Here is a 25,428-nt window from a genome sequence, read left to right on the forward strand (position 1 = left end):
CAGGTTTTCATTCCAGCCACGCAGAAGCCACACCAGTCTACTAAAAGTCAAGAACAACTGATTAAACAGGTGGAATCAGGTGTGGCTTCTGCTTGGTTGGAGTGAAAACCTGCACCAACACCGTGCCCTTTGTGGATAAGACTGGACATCGCCGCTTTAGATGGAGGATGCAAAGATTGAGCTTTGGCTGAATCAAGAGTTTATCTATTAACTAATTAGTTTGATCAGGTGTGTGTCAGTAATAAAGTGATATCATCTCGCCCCAGATGCCCAGGTTTAGCAGGGATACATATGAGCAACTGTGTACATGAAAACATTTTAATCAAAATCCATTTCTGAAAACATAAAACAATGCATATTTATACAATTTATATTTATACAGACACTTATTTACAATAACTAAACAATGGGATCATTCCAAATAATTTTAAGACAGTTTTTAAAATGATGTAAGGATCCATTGTGTCTTAAGCTACACCCATAAAGGCAAACCGACGTAAATGACAATTGGTCACCATGATTGGAGCCGGTATGAAGGCATCGTTTTAAAAGTGGTCGCGCGCGTTGTTTTTATTTTGTAGACAGTTTTTGGACAGGAGCAGGTTTAAAGGTTTTGGCAGACATCATTGTGAGAGCTCAGTGAGGAGCTGATCTGCGCTTGGTCTCTGACTCGGTTCCGCCCGCCAGCACCGAATAAGGAGCTCCTTAAACTCGCGGCCCGGACCGGACGCACTGAACACGTCCTTGTTTAGATCAGGGCGCAGGTGGAAGGCGACCACCGCGTATAGGACGTGCTGTCGTTCACCTTCATACGGCGGTTCACGTGTGAGCAGCTGCCAGAGTGTGACACCAAAGGAGTAGACGTCCGCGCCGGGTGTCACGTCCTCTCCTCTCAGCAGCTCGGGCGCTCGGTGCGTGTACGTGCCGCCGATCTCCATCCTTCGAACCGAGGAATCAGGATCGCGCACAAGATCCACTTTTAACGAGCATCCGAAATCTGCAAGCTTACACACTCCGGTTCGGGACACGATGACGTTTGCAGGTTTCAGGTCCAGGTGCACGACGCCGTGTGCGTGTAGGTAGCTCAGGGCGCGCGCCATGTCGGCTGCGTAACGCACGCAGGATGCGGTGAGCAGCGGCTCGGCGGCGCTGTAGATCACCTGCTGCAGGTTCACGTCGCCCGCGTACTCCATGATGATGGTGCCGATGACGCTGTCTAATCTCGTGCCCGAGACGTCGTCGCCGTTGGCCTGCGTGCTGGCGGCAATCACACGCACCAGGTTGTCGTGCCGCAGGTGCGCCGCGTTTAGCTCGGCCCAGAAACTCTGCCGCGATGCCAATTTGTTCTTTGCGCACTTGACGCGCTTCACCGCCACCGTCTCACCGAAATACGTAGCTCTGAAGACCAAACCAAACCCACCAGAGCCGATGGACTCCAAATCACACAGCTCGCGCCAGTGGATCACAGAAGACCAGAGTCTGCATGCGAGCTTTCCGTGAAACGCAGTGACCGGCACACGGAGCGTCGCGTCTCCTGAGTGCTTAGTGAGAGGACTGCTACAGACCCCCAGACTGAGTCCGAAGTCTCTCGGAAGAAGGCGTGTCAAAGGTATCGGAGACGGCATGGTGCTGGTGGTGGTAACGAGCAAATCCTGCACTGCGCTGTTATACAAGCGCTTTGGTTTTGCCGCTCTCACCGAGTTGCCAGATTGATTGTTTATAGTCCATAACTCTCATTCTGCCCATTCGTTTTTTAAAGTAATATTAACATTTATTTGTTGTTATACTTATTTTATTTTTACTTATATTTAATCTAAGTTTACTCATGATAACACGGCGAAAGAATCAGGTTTTAAAGGAGCAGACTCTTCATTTTGAAATACCCCAATCTGGCAACCCGGTATATCCAGGTGATCGTGTTTGGTCAGGTCACATGGCTCAATGAAGGACTCCTATACTCGTTGCAAAATACAACTAGTGGTCTAAGTACTGGTGGACTAATTTTTAGTTGAATTTTTTATTATTATTTATTTATTCCATTTTTTTGGAGTTGAACCAGTCACCATTTCTTCCACATTTATTATCACTCAACTAATTACTGAGCCAATAAAAAAACAGTTAGAATGTCCTTTTGACATTTTATATAAGGAGCTGTAAATAAATAAATAAATAAACAAACAAACAATAAATAAATAAATAGTGACGTCACAGGTCCTCTTTTTTCCTAGAATTGTCACGCGCTCAATCGAACTCTGGCTGTTTTTGTGGGTGACTTTGAGCTTTAACCGCTGTTGGTGCGTTACCGTGGCAACGGGTTTCGGGGATTCCCCGGCGGTGACGTAAGGGAATTTCCACGAAGCAACTTTGAACGTGATTTGTAAAGCGAGATATTCGCCACACCGTCGAGAGCTCTGATCGCACGAGGTCGCGTGTAATAAGCAGAAGCTGAAGCTGTTTTCTCCGGTTAGTACACCTACTGTGTTTAATCAGTCAAGGCAGAGAAGGCGGAAATGAGCGTGTAAGAGCAGTTAAGCGAAAAGAAAACAACACGAAGAGGCAGATTTTCTCTATCCGACTTCACCTTGCCATGAAAATAATGAACGGGGCGATTCATAACGGCGTTCTTGGTCCGAGAGGTAAGTTTTCTTGTTTTATTAGGATTTCTGGGTGAAGTCGCAACACTAGGCCTCGATGATAAATGCGACATCACTTTGTCAAACAGTTAGCAGGTGAACGCAGGAGAAAAACAACCATCAACGAGCATCGATATCTTCTTAGAGTTGTCTGCAATGACAGAACATGTAAACATTACATCTGACATCAGTATCAGACAGGATATAAGCTGACGTTTCATCACTGTGGACTGTTTCCCACAGTGTAATCAAAAACTAGAGTTAATTAGCAGATGAATTATTTGTCCAAAAAATAAATAAATCTTTAAGTAACCCTATGATGGATGGGTGATTGTTGACATTGAGATGACAAGCGTTTGTATATTTGGGAAGGACATGACACAGCATCTATAGCATAAGCAACTTTCAGTTTCACTTTTGTAGCCTGGCTCTGGTTGTCCATGTCTCTAAAGCATGCTTTGTTTTTCTTTTATTTCCCTCTAGATCTTGAACTCGGTGAGTCTTCAGATGATCAGATGAAGTCTGTATAATTCTGAAGTATAGCTATTTTGTTATGCTTTTGTTGTATTGTAGCACTAACTAAAGATAAGAGATGTATCTTTATTATGATGCGTAGGCTGTATTTCATTAGTAAATGATCCATTAAAGGCCCTGGAATGTTTATCAGAGTTTCTCTATCAGAAAGTGCTCGTAAAAACCTTTTAGTGGAAGATAAGAACCCTGAAATAGCCACTTAGACTATAAAGAACCATTGCGGAACCTTTTATCCCCTTGATTGATTTTTGCATCATCTATCTACCTATCTATCAGATGTCATAGACGAATTTCTATCAGAGAATTCATGTAAAGAAAAGCTCCCAGGTCCTCCTCCTCTACCTGCAGACTCTGATGATCAGCTTCACAACCCATTATTGACGGTTGGTTGCAGCTCTGCTCCAGTGCTGGTCTCTAGATGTACAACCTCAAAGGTCAGCAAAATCACCATACCTTACTTTAAAATCCTCTGGGTTTGCTGAGTTACTCAAGGCTGATGCACTATTTGTCTTTGATGTGGTCTGTAATATAGTGGTCTGTTATTTTTTTTTAATGTACTTTAGCGATCGCTTCATGAATGATCAAATGTTGTGTTTTTTTTATTGAGCTCTTATAATTATTGTCCTGTTTTAACTACCCTTTTTAATTTAATCCATATCCCATTCACAAATTAGTAGGTTCATAAATAATGTCAAACCATTCAGGTATTGAGAGCTTTTTAATAAATACAAACAAAATATAATCATAGACATGAACAAAGGTTATGCATAGGTTGGACCATTAATGGGGTCTGTTGGTACATGGGGTTTGAGAGCAGTTGACATAATATGTTTAAATATTAGTAAGGCATGCTAGATAGCTATTGACTCCATACCACCATTGCTTTGCTACTAGAGAGACTACTGTTGTTGTTTGTTTTGTTTTTTCAACTTTTCTGATGTGCAAATAGTTTTTTTTTGTATTTACTTTTGCTTTCGGTACAGAATTTCATAAGCTTCTCATAAGAAGAGCTCTTAAAAGAATAAGGTGCAGCTTTCTGTGTGTTTATGCAAATGACAAACAAAAGGCTTTGACTATTTGGCAGATGTTGTGATTGTGCCAAAGCAAAATCAAACCACAATGATGGAGAAGTGGGGGAAAAGATAAGATCAGTTTCCTATTGAATATAAAGGTTCTTTGACATGCTACACTCCATTTGTTTCCATGGTAGAGTCTGAGATGTGATAGCAGGTCAGATTGGGGAAAAATCTCTAACATTTTCACTAAGGAACGTTTTAAAAGAGCAGACTAGAGTTGTAATCTGACTCCTTGTTTCAGTTGATGATCTCTAACTCATGTGCGCCTCTCCTGGCAAACAGACCATAAATGTAACCCCTCCTCTCTTCGTTCTCATTGGCTGCTAAGTCCTTCTACATTAGTTTCCTGTTTCTTGACTTTACTCCTCCTGGCTCTTGTTAGCTGCTCTTTGTGCAGGCCATCTGCGTTCTTCCTCAGGCATGTCTAGATGTTTTCTCTCTTTCTCATACTGAACCGTTGCTCGCAGCCTCCTGACAATAACAAACTGTTGCCTTCGGTTTTCTAGCTACCGGGTTTTGTTCTTTGTCTCTACGTTTTTGATTTGTGAACTTGAAATGCTGAGCTAAATAGGCCGTTATAACAGTTGTTTTTCCCCCCTCTGACTTACATTCCTCCTCTTCTTTCTCCTCCTACACGCTCAAAAAACTCTTTCTTCAAACTCTCTCTCTCTCTCTCTTCACACTGCTCTATATGTATTTTAATGTAAACTGAAATATGACATTGGGCTTATCGGGTTTATTTTACAGTCAGTATAAGAATCAATAAGAATCTATATATATACTGAATACTGTGTATGAATACTGTGTATGAATACTGTGTATGAATACTGTGTATGAATACTGTGTATTCATCGAATTTGAGGTATTAGAAAAGGCTATGTTAAGCACATAGTTTAGCAAATGTTTGACAACATGAGAGCTTGGATGTAAAATCAAGCCTTTAATTAGTATGACTTATGTAATTAACGTGACGCATGACATCATGTGTATGTTAATTCATGTGATTTATTGGCATTAATGTGACGTTTCTTGCACTGGTTCACTTCAAACATCAAGAGCTATCAATTCAGTCCAGAAAATTGCTGTAACAGTGTGCATGTGGTTATATCTGACATTAATGCTGTATATACGTAATGTTTTTATTTCTATCTTACCCTAACTCTCTTACCACTCTCTCTCATCCTGTCTTTGTTGGTAGAATTTTGACATGTTCCCTTCATCCAGCACATCAGTGCTTCCATCATCTCGTGGCACTAGAGGCCAGCGGCGCAGTACGGCTTCAGCAGCGGCTCAGCGTGTGCGTCCTCAGCACACAGGCACCGAACAGCTGGAGCAGTTGCTGGACAAACCAGAACTGGTGGTGGTGGAACAGCCCAAGGAACGCGGCATGAGGTTCCGCTACGAGTGTGAGGGCCGATCGGCCGGCAGCATCCTGGGAGCCTCAAGCACCGATGTAAAGAAGACGCTACCTGCCATTGAGGTGTGTGTCGGTACATACCTTTGTGCGTGTTTGTGGTTAGATGTTTGTTTGTTTGTTTGTTTGTTTGTTTGTTTATATCGGTAGCTACATCTACAAAATGTACAGGAGGCTATAAGTGAAAAAATGGTATAGATGTTAGAGATAAATAGTCATTTAATTTAAAACTACAATTTGAATTTTGTTCCTATACTTCTGTAAAGCCGCTGTGAGACGATGCCAATTGTTAAAAGCGTTATTCGGATAAATTGAATCGAAATGTCACATGGCAAAGAGGATACAGTAGGAAGGCTTCTGTAATATTCTTCTTATAGATTACACATCAAGTTCTTCTTTATTCCTATTTACTTTGTGCTTGTGAAACTTAAACTATTAGTTGGTGCTTTTCTTGTTTTCAGTAAAGCAGTAAATTTAAGTATTCGTTATTTGGACTCTTGGCCTTTAGCCAGGTGTTTTTTGACTCAGCACAGACGATTGTAATGAAGAACAGCAGTCCTTTGCTTTCTATTTTGTTGGCCAATCAGGGATTTCTATTTGAATTTGTGCATGTGCATTTTTATTTTGTGCAAGAGTACAATTTGCAATAGATGCACAAATAATTTTGAAGACCGTTGCTGTTTTTGGAATGTACCAGCTAGTCCAAATCTAATGGGGGTTGTCCCTGTTTTGGTTTCAATGAATGGTGCTGATTTGTATGTGCTAACCCTAAAATAAAAGAAAGTCCCTCTCTGAGAGGCGTTGCACAAGTGCGGTATGTAGGAGGGAAATACCACATGATAAATAAACAGAAGATACATTTTCCATGAACAGGTAGGTTTCCATATATGGCAGTTTGGATTAGATTATTACATCATTTATGTAAGGGTGTGTCATGTCACCCACAAAGAAAAGTGTGAGTGCAGGTTTTCATTTTAATCAGGCAGGAAACTCTGACAATTTCACCTCATTAATCAGTCATTCTTGTTTTTGGCTGTGGCTTCTGCTTGGTGGAAGGAAAAACCTGCACCGGCCCTTCCTGGATTAAAATGGAAACCACACGATTGTCTTCTTTAGCATAATGACCTTTAAATAATAATTTCTCCTTTTTTCAAAATAGCTTCAAGGCCCAATTGACAGGATAAAAAATGTGACAATCACCGTGTCGCTTGTGACGAAGGATCTCCCTCATCGCCCACACCCGCACTGCCTTGTTGGAAAAGACTGTTCAGAGGGCGTTTGTGTGATCACTTTTAACCCCCACAACACACGACGCCACAGGTACACACAGCCACGTTCATCAGCTTTACTCTGAAAATTCAGTAATTATTGATTTGGTATTGCTTCGGTGACCAAAGTGCTGCTGCAGTAAATCCTGCTCTAGCTTTAAATGGCATATTATAGCTTTCTACTATTTTTGATGGGAGTAAAGAAGTAATAAACAATTGATTATATAAAGTAACATGAAGCCTTTAGTGTATTAATGTTACAGTTAATAGTTTATACGATGACCGGGAGGTTTGTTATGATTTATGACACACTCTTTAGGAAAGAGCTGTAAAAAGTGTTGATGCAATCTATTACAGTATTTTTCTGTTTTTGTTTTTTTCTTCAGTTTTGTGAATTTAGGCATCCAGTGTGTTCGGAGGAAGGAATTGGATACTTCCCTGTTGAAGAGGAAGAAGAAAAACATCGATCCATTCGGCAGTAGGTTTTAAAATGATACTCTGGTTATATTTATATGTAAACCAAAGTGCTACAAAACGACACGTGATTCTGCCAAATTGCCTCATATTAGCACCAATAAAGCTACTTTGAATTGGGTTTTTAAAAGATACATGTTTAGACTCATGTTCTCTCTTGCTCTCTTTCTCTCTCTCTCTCTCACACGCTCTCTCTCTTCTCTCTCTCTGTCTCTCACACACTCTTCTTTCTGTCTCTCTCTCTCTGTCTCTCACACACCCTCTCTTTCTCTCTCTCACACACACACACCCTCTCTCTCTCTCTCTCACACACACACACCTTCTCTTTCTCTCTCTCTCTCTCTCTCTCTCTCTCTCTCTCACACACACACCTTCTCTTTCTCTCTCTCTCTCTCTCTATCTCTCTCTCTGTCTCTCACACACCCTCTCTTTCTCTCTCTCTCTCTCACACACACACACACCTTCTCTTTATCTCTCTCTCTCTCTCTCACACACACACACCCTCCTTTTCTCTCTCTCTCTTTCTCTCTCTCACACACCCCCTCCTCTCTCTCACACACACACACACACCCTCTCTTTCTCTCTCTCTCTCTCTCTCTCTCTCTCTCTCTCTCACACACACACACCGCCTCTTCTCTCTTCTCGCTCTCTCTCTTTCTCTCTCTCTGTTAGCTGGCCATTCGAAGAGCATTGAGGACATAGACATGAATGTAGTGAGGCTATGCTTCCAGTGTGAGCTGGAGAGAGAAGACGGGGACAGGACTCAGCTCTACCCTGTGGTGTCTAACCCCATTTATGACAAAAGTAAGATCAGATGTGTGATTTTAATATGGTGATCAGTTCAACATTCTCTTTTTGGATACGTGTTTACAGACATACAACACGTGGAGATTACACATTTACTTTGACAGCATTTGACCGACGCCATTATCCGTAGTCCCACACCTTACCAACTAGGCTACCACATCCTCACACATGCAGAGTCGATGTGAATCATTTAGTGCAAGGCATTAAGGACAACAGACATGTAAACCAGATTAGGTATTTTTCGTAATATGAAATATAGTAACAGAGAGAACCTCGTCAGCCACTTCCACTATCACTATCACAAGACGGTGTTACTGTACCGTAATAATAACATGACTCATCACTTGGCAACATTAATATTTTTTCTATTTTCTTCTGAGCAGAAGCTACTACAACTGCAGAACTGAAAATCAACAGGCTAAACATTGTGCAAGGTCCCTGTACAGGCAAGACGGAGATCTACATGCTCTGTGACAAAGTGCAAAAAGGTGAGGTCTACTCCCATGAAATACTGAACCAAGATCAATAAACTCACTAAAAATACAAAAATAAAGCACGATAAACGGGCCTCGTTTTATAAAATAATATAAGTCTGTTTTTGTTTTGTTTTTTCTGTAGTATTCTGTAGTATTGCATTGCTGAGCCTCAGAAGCGTCAAGGTCTAACTAATAATAGCGCAGGGTTTGTTTAAACATGAGCGAGCATATAAAGTGCATAAAAAGGTCATTTTTTTAAAGCAGCTATGAGTAACGTTTTTCAGATCTCTATAGCAAAACTTGAGAAATTCCATCTACATTCGCCAGCCTCTTGTGTATCTGCACGTTCATACAGTTTTCTTATCAGTTAATCATGTGGCTGCTGCACAGGATGCATGAAATCTTGCAGCTGCACGTCATTATTCAAATGACGGGCCAGATTCTGTTAATGTTCACTTCAAACATCAAAATGGGAGGAAAAAAGTGTGTTCCCTGTGACTTTAATCGACGGGTTGAGTATTTCAGAAACTAGAGTGTATACAGAATGATTTGAGGAACAAAAACATTAAGTGGGTGACAGTTTTGTGGGTGGAAACGCCTTGTTGATGAGAGAGACCAGAGATGAATGACTAGCCTGGTCTGACCTGACAGGAAGTCTATAATTACTCAAATTACAACTTGGTCAGATGAGCTACAATAACAGAAGACCAGGTTTAACTTCTGTCAGCCAAGAACAGGAATCTGAGATGATTCACCCAACTCACAGACTCACCCAAAATGGACAGTTAATGACTGGAAAAATATATGGTGTATATTTTTGTTTTGTTTTTTCTCTAATCTGCAACTATTTAGTGTTGGTAAGTCTGTGTTCATGTTTATCTCAGAGTCTTGTTCTTGGCTGACATGTCTGGAACCTGACGTGGTCTTCTTCTAGCTCATTCGCCTTAATTTGTGTATTCTGAGATTTTTTTTTTTTTCCCACCACAGTTATAATGTGTAGTTGAGTTCTAGACACTCTTGTTAATATCTCAGAATCCTTTAATCGGTCTATGGACATTTCCCAATTTCCCTGTTTTTTTTTATTTGACATGAAAATGAACCGAAGGTGTTGTGAAGACATGCGCCTGGGTTTTACCGCTGCCACGCGATCGGCTGATAACTGAATGGGAAAGCAACATGTGTACATGTGTTTCTATTAAAGTGGCATACTCACGTCAACATGTTGCTGGTTTTTCAGATCAGATGAATAAATAGAGAAAAAACTCCACTGAATGATTACTGTGAAAAGTGTGTGTCACTTTAGCAACACCAACGTTGCACTTCCAGTAAGCTCACTGTAAAACACTGTTCAGTTTCCTAGCAGCAGGTTCCCTACTGTTCATTTTCTGGCTTGGTTCTGCATTAGTAAGTGCGGTATCTAAACCCCACCCCCCCACCCAAAAAAATAGTGGTTTGCGGAGCAGTATGGTTTTTCCCCGTATTCAATCTGGGGAATCTGCTCACCACCAATCTAAAATGCAGATGGGCAAAAGGTTCAATATTTGATGAAATACTCACAGAATAACTGCAGTGTAGGTTGGGTTCAAAGAGCATCCTGTAATTGATTTTGTAACTAAAAGAAATCAATGTAAACAAGCAGACACACTAAAGAAGAAACACTTTTAGTGAAATTCAACATATTTATGACAGAATAGTCAATCATGAAGGGAACACTTATCAATATCACACATTGGACCGAGCTGCACGGTGCTGTGCTGTGCATGTTTCTAACCAATAGTCTGTTTCTGACAGTTTGGTTAGAAACATGTACACTATTAGCCTGCTGGGGGTCATTTTGTAAGGCTCTGGCACTGCTTCTCCTGGTCCTTCTTGCACAAAGCAGCAGATGCCGGTCCTGCTGCTGGGTTGTCGGCCTTCTACGGCCCTCCTTTAACGGCTCGTCTCCCTGTATCTCCTACATGCTATGGATGTGCCATCCTGTAGGAGCTGGACTACCTGTGCAGCCTGATCGGCTCACGCTACACATGGTGCCACGAACCCTAACGAAACGCAAAACTAGAAACAAATCAGGCTAGAAGGATACAGATTTCTTCTTATCTAATTGGACAGATATCCCTGAAGTCGGTGTGATGATTAAGTGTTCCCTTATTTATTTTGAGTAGTGTATTTTATTTACTGTGAGTTAGTGGTCTGTACTGAACACTGAAGTACTAATTTATTTACTTTACTTCACTACCATAGTTTCTAGAAACGATTCAGTAACCAGTCCTGACTGTTATTTCAGTCCTGTCAGAATTGTTATGCGTAAATTATAAAGCCTGCATGTGTCTGTGTGATGGACTATCACAGATGACATCGAGATCATCTTCAGTTTGGGCAACTGGGAGGCAAAGGCCGAGTTTGCGCAGACCGACGTGCACCGACAGATCGCCATCGTGTTCAAGTCACCACCGTATCAGGAGCAGGACGTCGCTGATGCGGTTGAGGTTAACGTGTCTCTCCGACGTATTTCAGATCGTATGTACAGCGAGCCGGTGAAGTTTACCTACCTGCCTTACAATCCAGGTCAGTATGCAACATGAAATGTTTTGGGGACTTTTACTTTAGGCTTGTGGTTATAACCACTGATTTATGGTTATATGACCACATAAAGCACCTTCACCTGCATAATTTCTATTTTTATCTCTTACATTCTTATATCTTTTAGTTTCATTGCCTTAAATGAAATACAAAATAGGGAACTGCAACGTATTTGGCGGGGTGAATAATCAAAAGGCTGGATATTAACTTAGTGTTTTAATCTGTCGAGGGTTTATGAGTAACAAAGGAAACGCTTACTGATGAATCTCTGAAGAACTTAGTCATTTGAACTAGTAAAGGAAAAAAAAAAGCAGAGCAGACTTTTGTCACTTTCATTATTTCTTATACCAAATCAACATTTTTTTGAAACGCTGCCAGAGAAAATTCTGAAGCGGCACACATTTGATCAGATTTCAAACCCAGTAATGAAATGAAATGACTCCCATTCTATCGTCTCGTAGTGAGTAATGTAATAATTTGTCTTTGCTTGTTGTTGTGCAGATCCTTACGAGGTCAAACGAAAATGCAAATTAAAATCCGACCGAAAGTTTAACGAGAACTGCGTTGTCAGTGCAGGTAGAGTATTTCAGCATACAAGTACACACAAGTACACACACAGTGCTTCACTGTTGTTCCATTCTTACATCCAGCGTTTATTTTTGTTCCAGATGCGATGATTAACACACCAGGTCCAGCACAGCCGTTTCTGCTCCAGGATGAGAGCCAGGCCATGTTCACTCCAGTCATGGATGAGATTCAGTATCCTGAGAACGATCTCCAGTTGGACAGCCCGTCTGTCAGCCTGGACCCAGAGTCAATCAGCACCCTGCTGTTGAGCATTAATGAGTGCCTGGGCAACCAGACCTTTCTCCAGCTGTTGAACAGCCAAGATCTCAATTCCAGCTCCACAGATACAAACCTGAATCCTCCGGAAGCCGGCAAGCCTCAGATTTCTTCATTTGTTGACCCGTTTTACGACCCAGAACTTCCACAAGACTTGCACGACATTTTCTTACGTCAGGTCAAAACTGAAGAAGACTCGTGAAGACCTCAGTAAATGCTTGTAAGACTAGAGACCTAGACAGAGCTCGTCATTTTCATTATTGGAAAATAAGGATTTGGAGTCTACTCCAGAAGCGTGCATGTAGTTTTAGATTCACACTGGATGCCATTTGTACTGTCTTTTTGTGGGCTCTCAAAATGACCATTGAACCTTTTGGAATTGAAGGACAAATCTGAGGACAGTCAGAAAATGGGCTGTGTGAGAGCACCATAAAATGGCAGCTCAGACTCTGGCCTTTCTCTACATTGGACTGTGTGTGTAGTGTCTAGTGAGCATGAGCTTGATGCCGTTCTGCATGATGTAAGCTTTGGGAGATGCATATAACATATTTTAGGTTCTCCAGCCCAAAGAAAAAGATTGTTGTTTGTATGCTTTGTTTTTTTTAGGAGTAATTAACAAATAGGCCATTAGTGGATTGCAGAAGCTTCATATTGTGAACCTGTTTAGACCAAACTGCAGCTTTTCCACCTTCATCCGTGTATATACGCAATTTTCATGTCTAAAGAAAACAGTGGGCTTGTTTTTGGACTAATATGTCCATGTCTTTTGCTTGGAAGAACATCGTGTTCCTGCTGTAGCATTAAACGGGATTAATTTTATTCATTTTAAGATTGGCATTTTGTAAAAAAAAAAAAAAAAAAAAAGATTGAATAACGTAGCAGATTGGAAACAGAAGGATTAACTTAGATGCATCTTTCTAAATAATTCCACTTGTAAGGTATACTGTAGTGTAAATAAGGAACAAAATTGCTTCACGTTGGAAAATATTATAATCTGTGTGTCTTGAATTAAAGGCTTGGCTTAGATCCTTTTGTTTAAGTGATGTCACATATTCGCATACTGACTATCGCTAAATGCAGACTAGACCAGCAGTTGTGAAATTTCGACATATCCTCATTCTCGAGAAAATGAGCTTTAATATCTTCCTTAAAATGTTGTGTGTAATTATTTCAGAAGAAGCAGAATTCCATCATATGTTATTTGTTCACCAGTCAACCAAATAAAGAGGAAACGTCATAAAAAGTTCAATGACCTTTCTCTTCTCACTGCATTCAAGTGAATAGACAGAAGAAATGCTGCAAAGTCAGATTCCATCACAGCATTATCAAGCCAGTGGGGAAAATCCACCATTGTGCAACTCTTCAATCTTTGGCATTTATTTTTTGCAGGAGTTACACACATCACACAGGTGCTAGGTGCAGGATATAATAAGTTGATGTGGTGAAAGCATGAAAAACAGGAAAGCGTAAGGATTTGAACAACTTAGTCAAGAGCTGTGCTGTGATGGCTTGACGACAGGGTCAGAAACGACAGGTCTTGCTGGGTGTTTAGTTCAAAATTGGTCCAAAAAAGGTCAACCGATAAACCGATGACAGGATAAAGAGTGTCTAAGATTTACTGATGACATGAAGAATGAATCCCATCTGTTCTGATTCCACAGAAGATCTGCGATAGTACAAACTGCTGATAAAGTAATACTGGCTTTGATAGAAAGGACTCAGAATGCGTCCATGTTGACTCCTGTCCACCACCGAGAGCTCCTACAGTCATCCTTAGAATTGGACTTTTTTTTAGAAATGTCCAGTCCACCTTCTCCCAGCTGGGTATGTGTGTGTCACTTACCTGGGGAAGAGATGGCATCAGGATGCACAGTGGAAGAAGGCAAACTCTGAATGTTCTGCTGGGAAACCTTGGATCCTGGCATTCATATAGATGTTACCTTGACATGTACAACCTAGTGGAAGATCTTCATTCCTGCATGGCAACACTATTCCATAATTCAATTTTATTTTATTTTATTTGGATAGTACAATTGACAAAGCAGTATTACCAAAATTATATAAATTCATATGGGGGGAAACGGTAGCTTAGGGAATGTTTGTCTCACACCTCAAGGGTTGGGGGTTCGATTCCCGCTTCCGCTTTGTTTTGTGTGGAGTTTGCATGTTCTCCCCGTGCCTCAGGGGTTTCCTCCGGGTACTCCGGTTTCCTCCCCCGGTCCAAAAACATGCATGGTAGGTTGATTGGCATCTCTGGAAAATTGTAGTGTGTTTGTGAGTGAATGAGAGTGTGTGTGTGCCCTGCGATGGGTTGGCACTCCGTCCAGGGTGTTTCCTGCCTTGATACCCGAGAAGTTCGGATAAGTGGTAGAAAATGAATGAATGAATAAATTCATATACATTGTCCATAACAGTGCAAAAAATGTTCAGGAACGGTTCAAGGTCAAAGTGTTGAATTGGCCTCCAAATTCCCCATATTTCAATCTGTGGTATGTGCTGATCGAGTCTGATCCATGGAGGCGCCGCCTTCAGAGCTCTTGTGGCTTCCATGCCTCAACAGGTGCTTTTAATGCTCTGGCTGATCAGTGTTTATCATCAGCACATACATGAGACTTGTTTATAGCTCTAAATGGGAAATTCCGAAGATGTTGGAATGTGGTTAAGACTCAAGTGCTTAATCTAAAGCCTGAACCCCACTTGAGCCACCACTGTCCCAGTTGTGGTTTTTCAGTTGGTTCCTTGCATCTGCCACCAGAATCAACAGCGATCTATCAAACTCACATAAGAGACATCACATATTTTGTCTGACAAAAGAACATCAGAAGTATTCATTTATTTGATATTTACAGGATAATGGCAAGTCTTAAATGCCATCATTACACAAAAGCAAAGAAAACAAAGCTCTAATAAATACATTTTTATTCATGCTCATATCACTGATGCTATAATCAGTCTTTCTTTTCCACAATCTGGGGTACGGCGAGTTTCAGCATTGACAGATCCTTCACCAGGTTCTCCACACAACTCTTGTAAAGTGGCTCAGGATCCTGCGAGACAATGAAGAAAGACAGGTTAAGAAAAAAAATTACACTGGATTTCCTCACTAAGCTATAATGCTCTATTTGGAGGATGATGATCTTTCAACTCAAACAGACGGATATAGCTATTCAGCTGAATGCCATGAATGTCACAAAGGTCCAAGCAGAAGTGAGCTCATTAACAATAGTGTTATAAAGTATGCATACAGTACATAATACTCTTTGTTGACTCTGGTATATTCTCTGGTTTCCTGTTTTTCTTATATGTGGTTACTATCAGTGTTGAGCTGTGACAAAATAGCAGTAGTAAAAGTTATATGCTACAGATCAAATATTTACCGTCTGTATCGTCTTCCACTCCACAATACATTTCAAAAAAAGTATTTTTTAGGTCCACGCTAAAACATTCACTCTTTAAAAAACACACCATTAGAGTTTGCTTATTAACTACCTTTTCCCCAAGTGTGTGCACATCTTCCCCTTTTTTTGCTCTGTATTGCACCGGTATCTGCCACATGATCCACACACCAAATTGTGGCAGTAGAGCAGACAAAGAGACGGTTGAGCTTCTCGAACATCTGCTCATGTGTCACAATGCAGCGTGACACATGGTGTAATCAGCCCTGTTCTGTATAAATTCATGTTTATTCTTCAAATGCTACCATCCCATTCAGCTCTGGTTATTATTTCTGAGGGCTCAATATAGTAAGAGTAAAAAAACTATAGTAAAGTTGAGAAGATGAAAGTAGTAGTGTAGAGTACAATAGAGTAGATGAGAGTAACAGAATTACAGTAGAGTAGATGAGAGCAGAAATACAGTAGAGTAGATGAGAGAGCAGAAATACAGTAGAGTAGATGAGAGTAACAGAATACAGTAGAGTAGATGAGAGTAACAGAATACAGTAGAGTAGATGAGAGAGCAGAAATACAGTAGAGTAGATGAGAGTAACAGAATACAGTAGAGTAGATGAGAGAGCAGAAATACAGTAGAGTAGATGAGAGTAGCAGAATACAGTAGAGTAGATGAGAGTAGCAGAAATACAGTAGAGTAGATGAGAGTAGCAGAAATACAGTAGAGTAGATGAGAGTAGCAGAAATACAGTAGAGTAGATGAGAGTAACAGAATTACAAGTAGAGTACATGAGAGTAGCAGAATTACAAGTAGAGTACATGAGAGTAGCAGAAATACAGTAGATGACAGTAACAGAATACAGTAGAGTAGATGAGAGTAACAGAATACAGTAGAGTAGATGAGAGAGCAGAAATACAGTAGAGTAGATGAGAGTAGCAGAAATACAGTAGAGTAGATGAGAGTAGCAGAAATACAGTAGAGTAGATGAGAGTAGCAGAATTATAGTAGAGTAGATGAGAGTAGCAGAATACAGTAGAGTAGATGAGAGTAGCAGAAATACAGTAGAGTAGATGAGTAGCAGAATACAGTAGAGTAGATGAGTAGCAGAAATACAGTAGAGTAGATGAGAGTAACAGAATACAGTAGAGTAGATGAGAGTAACAGAATACAGTAGAGTAGATGAGAGTAACAGAATACAGTAGAGTAGATGAGAGTAGCAGAAATACAGTAGAGTAGATGAGTAACAGAATACAGTAGAGTAGATGAGAGTAGCAGAATACAGTAGAGTAGATGAGAGTAGCAGAATTACAGTAGAGTAGATGAGAGTAACAGAATTACAGTAGAGTAGATGAGAGTAGCAGAATTATAGTAGAGTAGATGAGAGTAGCAGAATTATAGTAGAGTAGATGAGAGTAACAGAATACAGTAGAGTAGATGAGAGTAACAGAATACAGTAGAGTAGATGAGAGAGCAGAAATACAGTAGAGTAGATGAGAGTAGCAGAATACAGTAGAGTAGATGAGAGTAGCAGAAATACAGTAGAGTAGATGAGAGTAACAGAATACAGTAGAGTAGATGAGAGAGCAGAAATACAGTAGAGTAGATGAGAGTAGCAGAATACAGTAGAGTAGATGAGAGTAGCAGAAATACAGTAGAGTAGATGAGAGTAACAGAATACAGTAGAGTAGATGAGAGTAGCAGAATTATAGTAGAGTAGATGAGAGTAACAGAATACAGTAGAGTAGATGAGAGTAGCAGAAATACAGTAGAGTAGATGAGAGTAGCAGAAATACAGTAGAGTAGATGAGAGTAACAGAATACAGTAGAGTAGATGAGAGAGCAGAAATACAGTAGAGTAGATGAGAGTAGCAGAATACAGTAGAGTAGATGAGAGTAGCAGAAATACAGTAGAGTAGATGAGAGTAGCAGAATTATAGTAGAGTAGATGAGAGTAACAGAATACAGTAGAGTAGATGAGAGTAACAGAATACAGTAGAGTAGATGAGAGTAGCAGAAATACAGTAGAGTAGATGAGAGTAGCAGAAATACAGTAGAGTAGATGAGTAACAGAATACAGTAGAGTAGATGAGAGTAACAGAAATACAGTAGAGTAGATGAGAGTAACAGAATACAGTAGAGTAGATGAGAGAGCAGAAATACAGTAGAGTAGATGAGAGTAGCAGAATACAGTAGAGTAGATGAGAGTAGCAGAAATACAGTAGAGTAGATGAGAGTAGCAGAATTATAGTAGAGTAGATGAGAGTAACAGAATACAGTAGAGTAGATGAGAGTAACAGAATACAGTAGAGTAGATGAGAGTAGCAGAATACAGTAGAGTAGATGAGAGTAGCAGAAATACAGTAGAGTAGATGAGAGTAACAGAATACAGTAGAGTAGATGAGAGTAACAGAATACAGTAGAGTAGATGAGAGTAGCAGAATACAGTAGAGTAGATGAGAGTAGCAGAAATACAGTAGAGTAGATGAGTAGCAGAATTATAGTAGAGTAGATGAGAGTAACAGAATACAGTAGAGTAGATGAGAGTAGCAGAATACAGTAGAGTAGATGAGAGTAGCAGAATACAGTAGAGTAGATGAGAGTAGCAGAATACAGTAGAGTAGATGAGAGTAGCAGAAATACAGTAGAGTAGATGAGAGTAGCAGAATTATAGTAGAGTAGATGAGAGTAACAGAATACAGTAGAGTAGATGAGAGTAGCAGAATACAGTAGAGTAGATGAGAGTAGCAGAATACAGTAGAGTAGATGAGAGTAACAGAATACAGTAGAGTAGATGAGAGAGCAGAAATACAGTAGAGTAGATGAGAGAGCAGAAATACAGTAGAGTAGATGAGAGTAACAGAATACAGTAGAGTAGATGAGAGAGCAGAAATACAGTAGAGTAGATGAGAGTAACAATACAGTAGAGTAGATGAGAGTAACAGAATTACAGTAGAGTAGATGAGAGTAACAGAATTACAGTAGAGTAGATGAGAGTAACAGAATACAGTAGAGTAGATGAGAGTAACAATACAGTAGAGTAGATGAGAGAGCAGAAATACAGTAGAGTAGATGAGAGTAACAATACAGTAGAGTAGATGAGAGTAACAGAATACAGTAGAGTAGATGAGTAACAGAATACAGTAGAGTAGATGAGAGTAACAGAATACAGTAGAGTAGATGAGAGTAGCAGAAATACAGTAGAGTAGATGAGAGTAACAGAATACAGTAGAGTAGATGAGAGTAACAGAATACAGTAGAGTAGATGAGAGAGCAGAAATACAGTAGAGTAGATGAGAGTAGCAGAATTATAGTAGAGTAGATGAGAGTAACAGAATACAGTAGAGTAGATGAGAGTAACAGAATTACAAGTAGAGTAGATGAGAGAGCAGAAATACAGTAGATGAGAGTAACAGAATACAGTAGAGTAGATGAGAGTAACAATACAGTAGATGAGATGAGTAGATGTTTAGATAAGAGTAGCAGATTAGATTAGAGTAGAATATATAGTATAGTATAATAGAGTACAGTAGAAAAGATAAGAGTAGAGTGTGCCTAGTGTAGAACATGGCTTAGGCATTAGAATTTAATTTTTTTTTTTTCACAATCACATCACCTTGTGTTCTAGAAGTCTCTGTTTCTCGACTGCTTCCTCCAGGCTCAGGCCGACCCACTCCGCCTCCTCGGCAGGAATCTCAAACTGCTGTCTCCCCACCACATGCAAGCCAACCGACACAGAGACACACCATAAAGCAACAGCCATCCGGTTCCATCACATCCAACAGATTTCCTAGTTAAACTATTTAAAACTTCAATAGCAATTTTGTGAACTGCACACCTTGTATTTGTTGTAGATCTTCTCCCTTCGAGTTGGATCATCTGGGTAGAGCTCAGTGTCTTTGTGAGCTAACCGCAGGAGCATGGCACGTTTCAGGTCCATACCAAACTTGGAGTTTAGGTCCTGCTTTGGTGTCTGATAAAAAAAGACTTTGTTATCCATGATGCTGCCTTTGCCAATGAATATTTCACCTCAGAGCCTTGGTCTGGAGGCAGCACCAAAAGTACCACAACTTCTAAATGACTTTTAAAGCTTTTCCAAAATGACCTCAAAATGACTTTGAACTCAGAATTAAAATAATGTAAAACAAAAAAGGTAACATCATGAAAAAAACGAATCAGGCCGTTACCTTTAGAATGTAAAAGTCAAAGCCGTAAGCGGCGTCGATAAGATCCAGCGTGCGAGATGTGACTGTGATGTTGAACTTCTGGTTAAGGATTTCGCTGTACAGCTCCCTCTTAAAGAGTTGAGGCTTCCAGATCTTCTTCACTCTTGCAGACAGCTAACACACAAGCAAGAAGATCCAGGCACACATTTAAACATAGCAACTGAATAGCTAAGAATGTAGATTAACTCTGACAAAATTCAGAACAGAAGTATCACGAACCATACCTCGACTTTCAACATAGAGACTGTGAACTAAGAAACACCCACTTGAAGAGAAAAAGAATTAACATCACTGACAGTCCATCAATACACCCTACTGGACCATCATCAGTAAGTGCTTCATAAAAAAGCTTTAACGTTTTTTTAAAGAGCTATAAACTGTTTCTAGAACAGTGACTACTATGTGCTTCAAAAAGCTCTTCTTACTGCAGACTGGTTTCTTGCTTTAAATCAGTGCATGGAAATTGAGAGAACGGTGTAATAAGAATAATAATAAGGAGAAGAAGAACAAGAAGAAGAAGGAGAAGAAGAAAAAGAAAAAGAAGGAGGAGAAGAAGATCATCCCCAAAACACTAAATAGAGTAAAATCAAATCAAACAAAGAAACAAATGAATAAATAAAATACATTATAACAAATGCTCCACATTAGACCAGGCAGCAGGTCTGGGACGTCAGATATGAAGCTCAGAAGCTCTCAGGTCAAAGCCTGAAGCTTGTAATTTGCGATTATTAGCGATACATCCACTCAACAATCCTGGAGTTCATCATCATTATCATCATCATCATGTCTTACCCAGAAACTCACCTTATCGTTATTGGCATATCTGTATCCACATATCCACCCCTCTCCAGCCCACAGGCCATCTTGCGACTCTGGGGGGTAATAAATTGGAATAGGTACATCCTGAACCCGCTCTTTGAGGCCTGTCTTGGGGTTTGCTCTGTATTTCACTCCCAGAGGTCTCCAATGCACTGCGGTTGGCAGTGATGCATCCAGATGGGATTTCAGGTAATGCTGAGGCAGACGGGCATAGATCCCTTTCCTTAACTTCAAGGCTTCCCACAGTCGTGGTGGATATTTGTGTAACGGCATCTTGCTTTGAGTGAATAAACACAACAGGTGTTTCTTGAAATTAAGAAAATGGGACACTTTTACTGACGAGCACCAAATGTAAATGTAAATATTGTTGTGTCTAACAAGTATTAGATGTGCTATTTAATACTGTTTACATTTGATTTACAATGATATATTGCCATAAGGCAGCTTTACAAAAACTGGATCGATTTAGATCCCTGAGGACAAGTCAAGGGCAAGAGGGACAAAAAATGAACTACAAACATGACATTGAATGTGCTTTAGGAAAAGACCAGAATGTAAAATCCTGCATTGATCTCTGATTTTTCAGCTATTTATCTATGACATTTACAGTATTTAGCAAACACACTTATCCAGAGTGACTTTCCATTTTATTTCAATTGATACAACTGAGCAATGAAGGGTTAAGGGCCTTGCTCAGGGGCCCAGCAGTGGCAGCTTGGTGGACGTGGGATTCGGACTCAAGACCTTCTGGTCAGTATTTAACACCAGTATTTCTACCACATTTCTATTATACAGAACCACAGCAAGAACTACAACATGAACTAAAGCAGGAACTACAGCAGGAACTACAGCAGGAACTACATCAATAACTGCAACATGAACTACAACAAGGACTAAAGCAAGAACTACATCATCAAGAACTACAACAGGAACTACATCAAGAACTACAACAGGATCTACAGCAGGAACTAGCTTTTGATCATCATTATATTCATCTGTAAATAAAAAGCTATTACTCTTTTTCTCCCCCGAGCAGTTACTCAGCTAAATGAACTCCACTGTCATGTGAATGTGACTGAATGTAAACATTAGCTGCTAGAAAGCTAACAAGCTAAGTTTAAAATATCACAGCTGCTAAGTTGTTTAAACGTATCTGTATTCACAACATTTACAATTTGATGTAACACCAAACCTGAAGACAAGCAGCCGAAGGTGAAGATCACAAGGATTTATATCAGCGTTTCAGACCTGTATCTTGTGCACACACACACACACACACACACACACGTGTGTCAAGGGCACACGCATCCGCTTCCGGTGACGTAGAACAAACAAGACCTTGTGACTGGCGGAATTGAATACTGAAAATAACAAACTTAATAAAATATTTACTAGTAATCTATTATGCGATGTCAACAAAATCCCTGACGATTTAAAAGCTTGTAAATGAATTAAAACACACAGCAGTTTCCGCCCGAAAGGTGGAATTGAACCACTCTGCCGCTAAGCAGCTACAGGTTTGAAGCCTGCACCCCGGACCACCGAGGTTCATCCGGGCACTTAACGAAGGTGCTAACACAGATATATATACCACAATAGCCTAGTAGATGTTACGATGACGGTGAGTAACTAAACCTGCGTGATATATTACCAGAAATATAAATATAGATTCTGTATATCATCGTTCAGTATAAAGGAAATCATAATACATTTTATATTTGACATATTTGACGCATTAAAATAGAAATCATTACTATAGAAGCACCGCAGTGCATTATGGCTCCTGGATGCAAATTAGTTACCTATGATTGGCTGACAACTAAGTTCACTTTTTTAACGCATAGCTTTCTGTCTAAAAAATGAATTATGTAAGAAAAAAAAAAGCATAAAAACACATCAAATCATTCATCAACACCTGAGCTCTGAACAATAAACAAGAGTTAACACTCAGAGCTAAATAGCACTAACTATTGTTTGTATCACACTAGATAAAATCTAATGAAAATTTACAAAAAGTCCAGAATATACAACAATTATTTATCATTCTTAAAGTAGTTTATATACAAAAAGACTATTTTAAAACATCTAAAAAAAATGGTGTGTGTTTGTGTGTGTGTGTGTGTGTGTGTGTGTGTGTGTGTGTGTGTGTGTGTGTGTGTGTGTGTGTGTGTGTGTGTTTTGCAAACTTTGCAACTTTTAGATCTTTCCATAGTTTGTTTCAATCATTACAATCAAGTTCAGAATTAAATTGAACTGTTGTCATATTGGATGTCATATTGATGAAAGCCAAGCAAATAGTAGACTAAGTTATTTAAAAACCTTAAAAATAAGTGGACGATCTGTAGTGGGTTTTGATTTCCAGTGCATTAAAAAATAGTTTTAAGTTATTTACCGTTCCTGAAAGAAGAGGTGGAACGATAATGATTCATTTTATTTTCTGTGTGACGAGTGTAAGATAAGGGAAGCAAGTTGGGTGGAGATAATGAACTTTTCCGAAACAATAAGAATATAGTATTATACAAGATTGTTTACACTGAACTGTAATTAACAAATGGTGGAAAATGAGTGTTTAAATATTTGTGAGCATTGCGTGTTCAAAAATGGATATTAATGCTTCAATATTTTACAATACTAGGTCAAATAATGATGTAATTACAAAAGAAAGTTGTGTCTATGTACACGGGGGCAACATGTCATATATCATTTTATATATATGTATGTATGTATATATATATGTATGTATGTATGTATGTATGTATGTATGTATGTATGTATGTATGTAAGGCTGTCTTTGCTCTGATAACAGCATCAGGATGTTGCAAACATTCCTTTGAGATTCTGTGCATCATGCAGTTTCTGAGATTTTTAAGGTGCACTTTCATGTTTTAAATAATAATAATAATAATAATAATAATAATAATAATAATAATAATAATAATAATACATTTAATTTCTATGTACCTTTCAAGTCACTCAAGGTCACCATTCAAATAAAAAAATAAATAACAGTAAATAACAATAAAACAATATTAAGAAGAAAACCAATTACCTAACATTAAACATAAAGCAGGTGGCACGGTGGCTTAGTGTTAGCATGTTTGCCTCACACCTCCAGAGTTGGGGGTTCAATACCCTCCTCCACCTTGTGTGTGTGTAGTTTGCATGTCTCCCCGTGCCTCGGGGGTTTCCTCCGGGTACTCCGGTTTCCTCCCCCGGTCCAAAGACATGCATGGTAGGTTGATTGGCATCTCTGGAAAATTGTCTGTAGTGTGGATTGCGTGAGTGAATGAGAGTGTGTGTGCCATGCAATGGGTTGGCACTTTGTCCAGGGTGTATCCTGCCTCGATGCCCGATGACGCCTGAGATAGGCACAGGCTCCCCGTGACCGAGAAGTTTGGATAAGCGGTGGAAAATTAATGAATGAATGAATGAAACATAAAGCAGATTCAAGTGCAGCCTAAGTTCAGGTGGAATAAGTGTTTCTGAACAAATAGGTTTTGAGTAGTGTTTTAAACGTGGTTAGTGAGTCTATTTTACAGATGTTTTCTGGGAGCAAAGTCCAGAGACGAGGAGCAGAGTGACTAAAGGATCTATGGTGGTTAAAAGGGCAGGAGGTGTAATAAGGAGCCTAGACGAGGAAAAGCGGAGAGTTTGAGGGAGTGTAGAACTGTATGAGATCTGCGAGGTATGGTGGAGCAAAATTATGAAGAGTTTTAAAGGTGAGGAGAAGAACCTTAAAATCATTACAATGTTTAATAGGAAGCCAGTGGAGTTGTGGAAGGCAGAGAGTAATGTGATGCATGATGGGAGTTTGGGTTATGATACAGGCAGCACAGAAGTTTGTGAAGAAGCTTTTGTTCAACTCCAGATAAAAGTCTCCCATTCTATCACACCCCAAAGGTGTTCTATTGGATTCAGATCCAGTCACTGGGAAGGCCTCTAAAGACCATTGAACACTATGTCATGTTTATGAAACCATTCTGAGTTTGCTTTCTGCCATGCTGCAGTATCATGAGTTACTGTAGCCATTCCTTCAGCTTGTACCAATCACTCCGCCATCGAACTGCCTATGTGTCGGTCAGCTTTGTGCTCGGGTCTTCGTCAGTGAACATTTAAAAATGCCTGCATTATTTACGTTTAAATTATTTACCAGTGTCACGCAAATTAGGATGAGGTTCTCTTCTGAGTCCTCTCAAAGTTTCTTCCTCATATCATCTTAGCTCAGGCTTGCTCATTAAGAACGTTATACTATTATTATTATTATTATTATTAAGAAGAAGAAGAAGAATAGAATTAAATAAATGAATTACAATTAATTATTGAATTGAAATAAAAAACGAACTGGTCATTTTTCATTGTTGTTTCTCAAAAGACATTTCTGTCAACTCAACTAATGCTTACTGGCTGCTTACTGGGTAAGTAGTAGCTCAGTGGTTAAGGCGTTGGCCGACTGTTTGTAGAATTGTGAGTTAAGATCCCAGCACCCGGAAGTTCCTTACACTGATGCCACATGCTTGAGGTGAGCTTTACCTGAAGCTGCTGGCACTTTTCTTCATGATTAAATGCATTGAACTGCTGCTACATGACTGTCTGATTAGACTGCGTGAATGAGTAGGTGTACGTGTGTGTGTACAGGTCTTGTCTTAGGCTTGCATATTAGAGATCTAAACCTGTATCCAGATTTCTATAAAGCTGCCTTTTGGCAATACAAATAAACAAAAGGCACAATGGGTGAATATTAATGAGTTCCTATTGTAATTAGCCTTTTTAGACTTGCCACTTGAAGTGAATGGATTTAATCCAAAAACAAGTCACTGTATAAAAATGTATCTTAAAATAAATAAGTAAATAAAATAATATTCATTACAAACTGATTGAAAGCATTAGGCTG

General features: G+C 39.7%; 3 protein-coding genes and 1 non-coding gene across 11 annotated transcripts; 1 reads left to right on the forward strand and 3 right to left on the reverse strand.

Annotated features, from left to right (window-relative positions):
- Nucleotides 1-304: 304 nt before the first annotated feature.
- mos (v-mos Moloney murine sarcoma viral oncogene homolog) lies at nt 305-1,660 on the reverse strand. Its single transcript, XM_027136769.2, has one exon. It carries the CDS (start codon nt 1,623-1,625, stop codon nt 624-626), a length of 1,002 nt encoding a protein of 333 aa, XP_026992570.1. The 5' UTR covers nt 1,626-1,660; the 3' UTR covers nt 305-623.
- relb (v-rel avian reticuloendotheliosis viral oncogene homolog B) lies at nt 1,487-13,131 on the forward strand. Of its 4 annotated transcripts, none has more exons than XM_047820332.1 (11): nt 1,487-1,609; nt 3,117-3,128; nt 3,444-3,601; nt 5,442-5,723; nt 6,817-6,977; nt 7,312-7,403; nt 8,072-8,203; nt 8,590-8,694; nt 11,032-11,247; nt 11,764-11,838; nt 11,931-13,131. In XM_047820332.1, the coding sequence occupies exons 4-11, from the start codon at nt 5,451-5,453 to the stop codon at nt 12,305-12,307; spliced, it is 1,431 nt and encodes a 476-aa protein (XP_047676288.1). In that variant the 5' UTR covers nt 1,487-1,609; nt 3,117-3,128; nt 3,444-3,601; nt 5,442-5,450; the 3' UTR covers nt 12,308-13,131. The 4 variants fall into 4 exon arrangements, with proteins under 4 accessions (XP_047676288.1, XP_026992542.1, XP_026992550.1 ...); XM_027136741.2 differs by lacking the exon at nt 1,487-1,609 and adding an exon at nt 2,285-2,636; XM_027136749.2 differs by lacking the exon at nt 1,487-1,609 and adding an exon at nt 2,289-2,636 and having other exon boundaries at nt 3,117-3,170.
- Nucleotides 13,132-14,923: 1,792 nt separating this feature from the next.
- On the reverse strand, nt 14,924-22,078 carry mrpl28 (mitochondrial ribosomal protein L28). 5 transcript variants are annotated; one of them, XM_027136431.2, is made up of 6 exons: nt 21,730-22,078; nt 20,523-20,843; nt 19,680-19,832; nt 19,331-19,465; nt 19,109-19,210; nt 14,924-15,152 (listed from the first exon to the last, which is right to left on the reverse strand). In XM_027136431.2, the coding sequence occupies exons 2-6, from the start codon at nt 20,808-20,810 to the stop codon at nt 15,054-15,056; spliced, it is 777 nt and encodes a 258-aa protein (XP_026992232.1). In that variant the 5' UTR covers nt 20,811-20,843; nt 21,730-22,078; the 3' UTR covers nt 14,924-15,053. The 5 variants fall into 5 exon arrangements, with proteins under 5 accessions (XP_026992232.1, XP_026992242.1, XP_026992249.1 ...); XM_027136441.2 differs by having other exon boundaries at nt 20,523-20,814; nt 21,730-22,077; XM_027136448.2 differs by having other exon boundaries at nt 19,109-19,195; nt 21,730-22,075.
- Nucleotides 22,009-22,095, reverse strand: trnastop-uca. The gene has a single exon. It is a non-coding gene; the product is annotated as a tRNA-Sec (tRNA).
- Between the last annotated feature and the right edge of the window lie 3,333 nt (nt 22,096-25,428).

The sequence above is a fragment of the Tachysurus fulvidraco genome, chromosome 11 (assembly GCF_022655615.1).
Source record: "Tachysurus fulvidraco isolate hzauxx_2018 chromosome 11, HZAU_PFXX_2.0, whole genome shotgun sequence".
Classification (NCBI taxonomy): domain Eukaryota; kingdom Metazoa; phylum Chordata; class Actinopteri; order Siluriformes; family Bagridae; genus Tachysurus; species Tachysurus fulvidraco.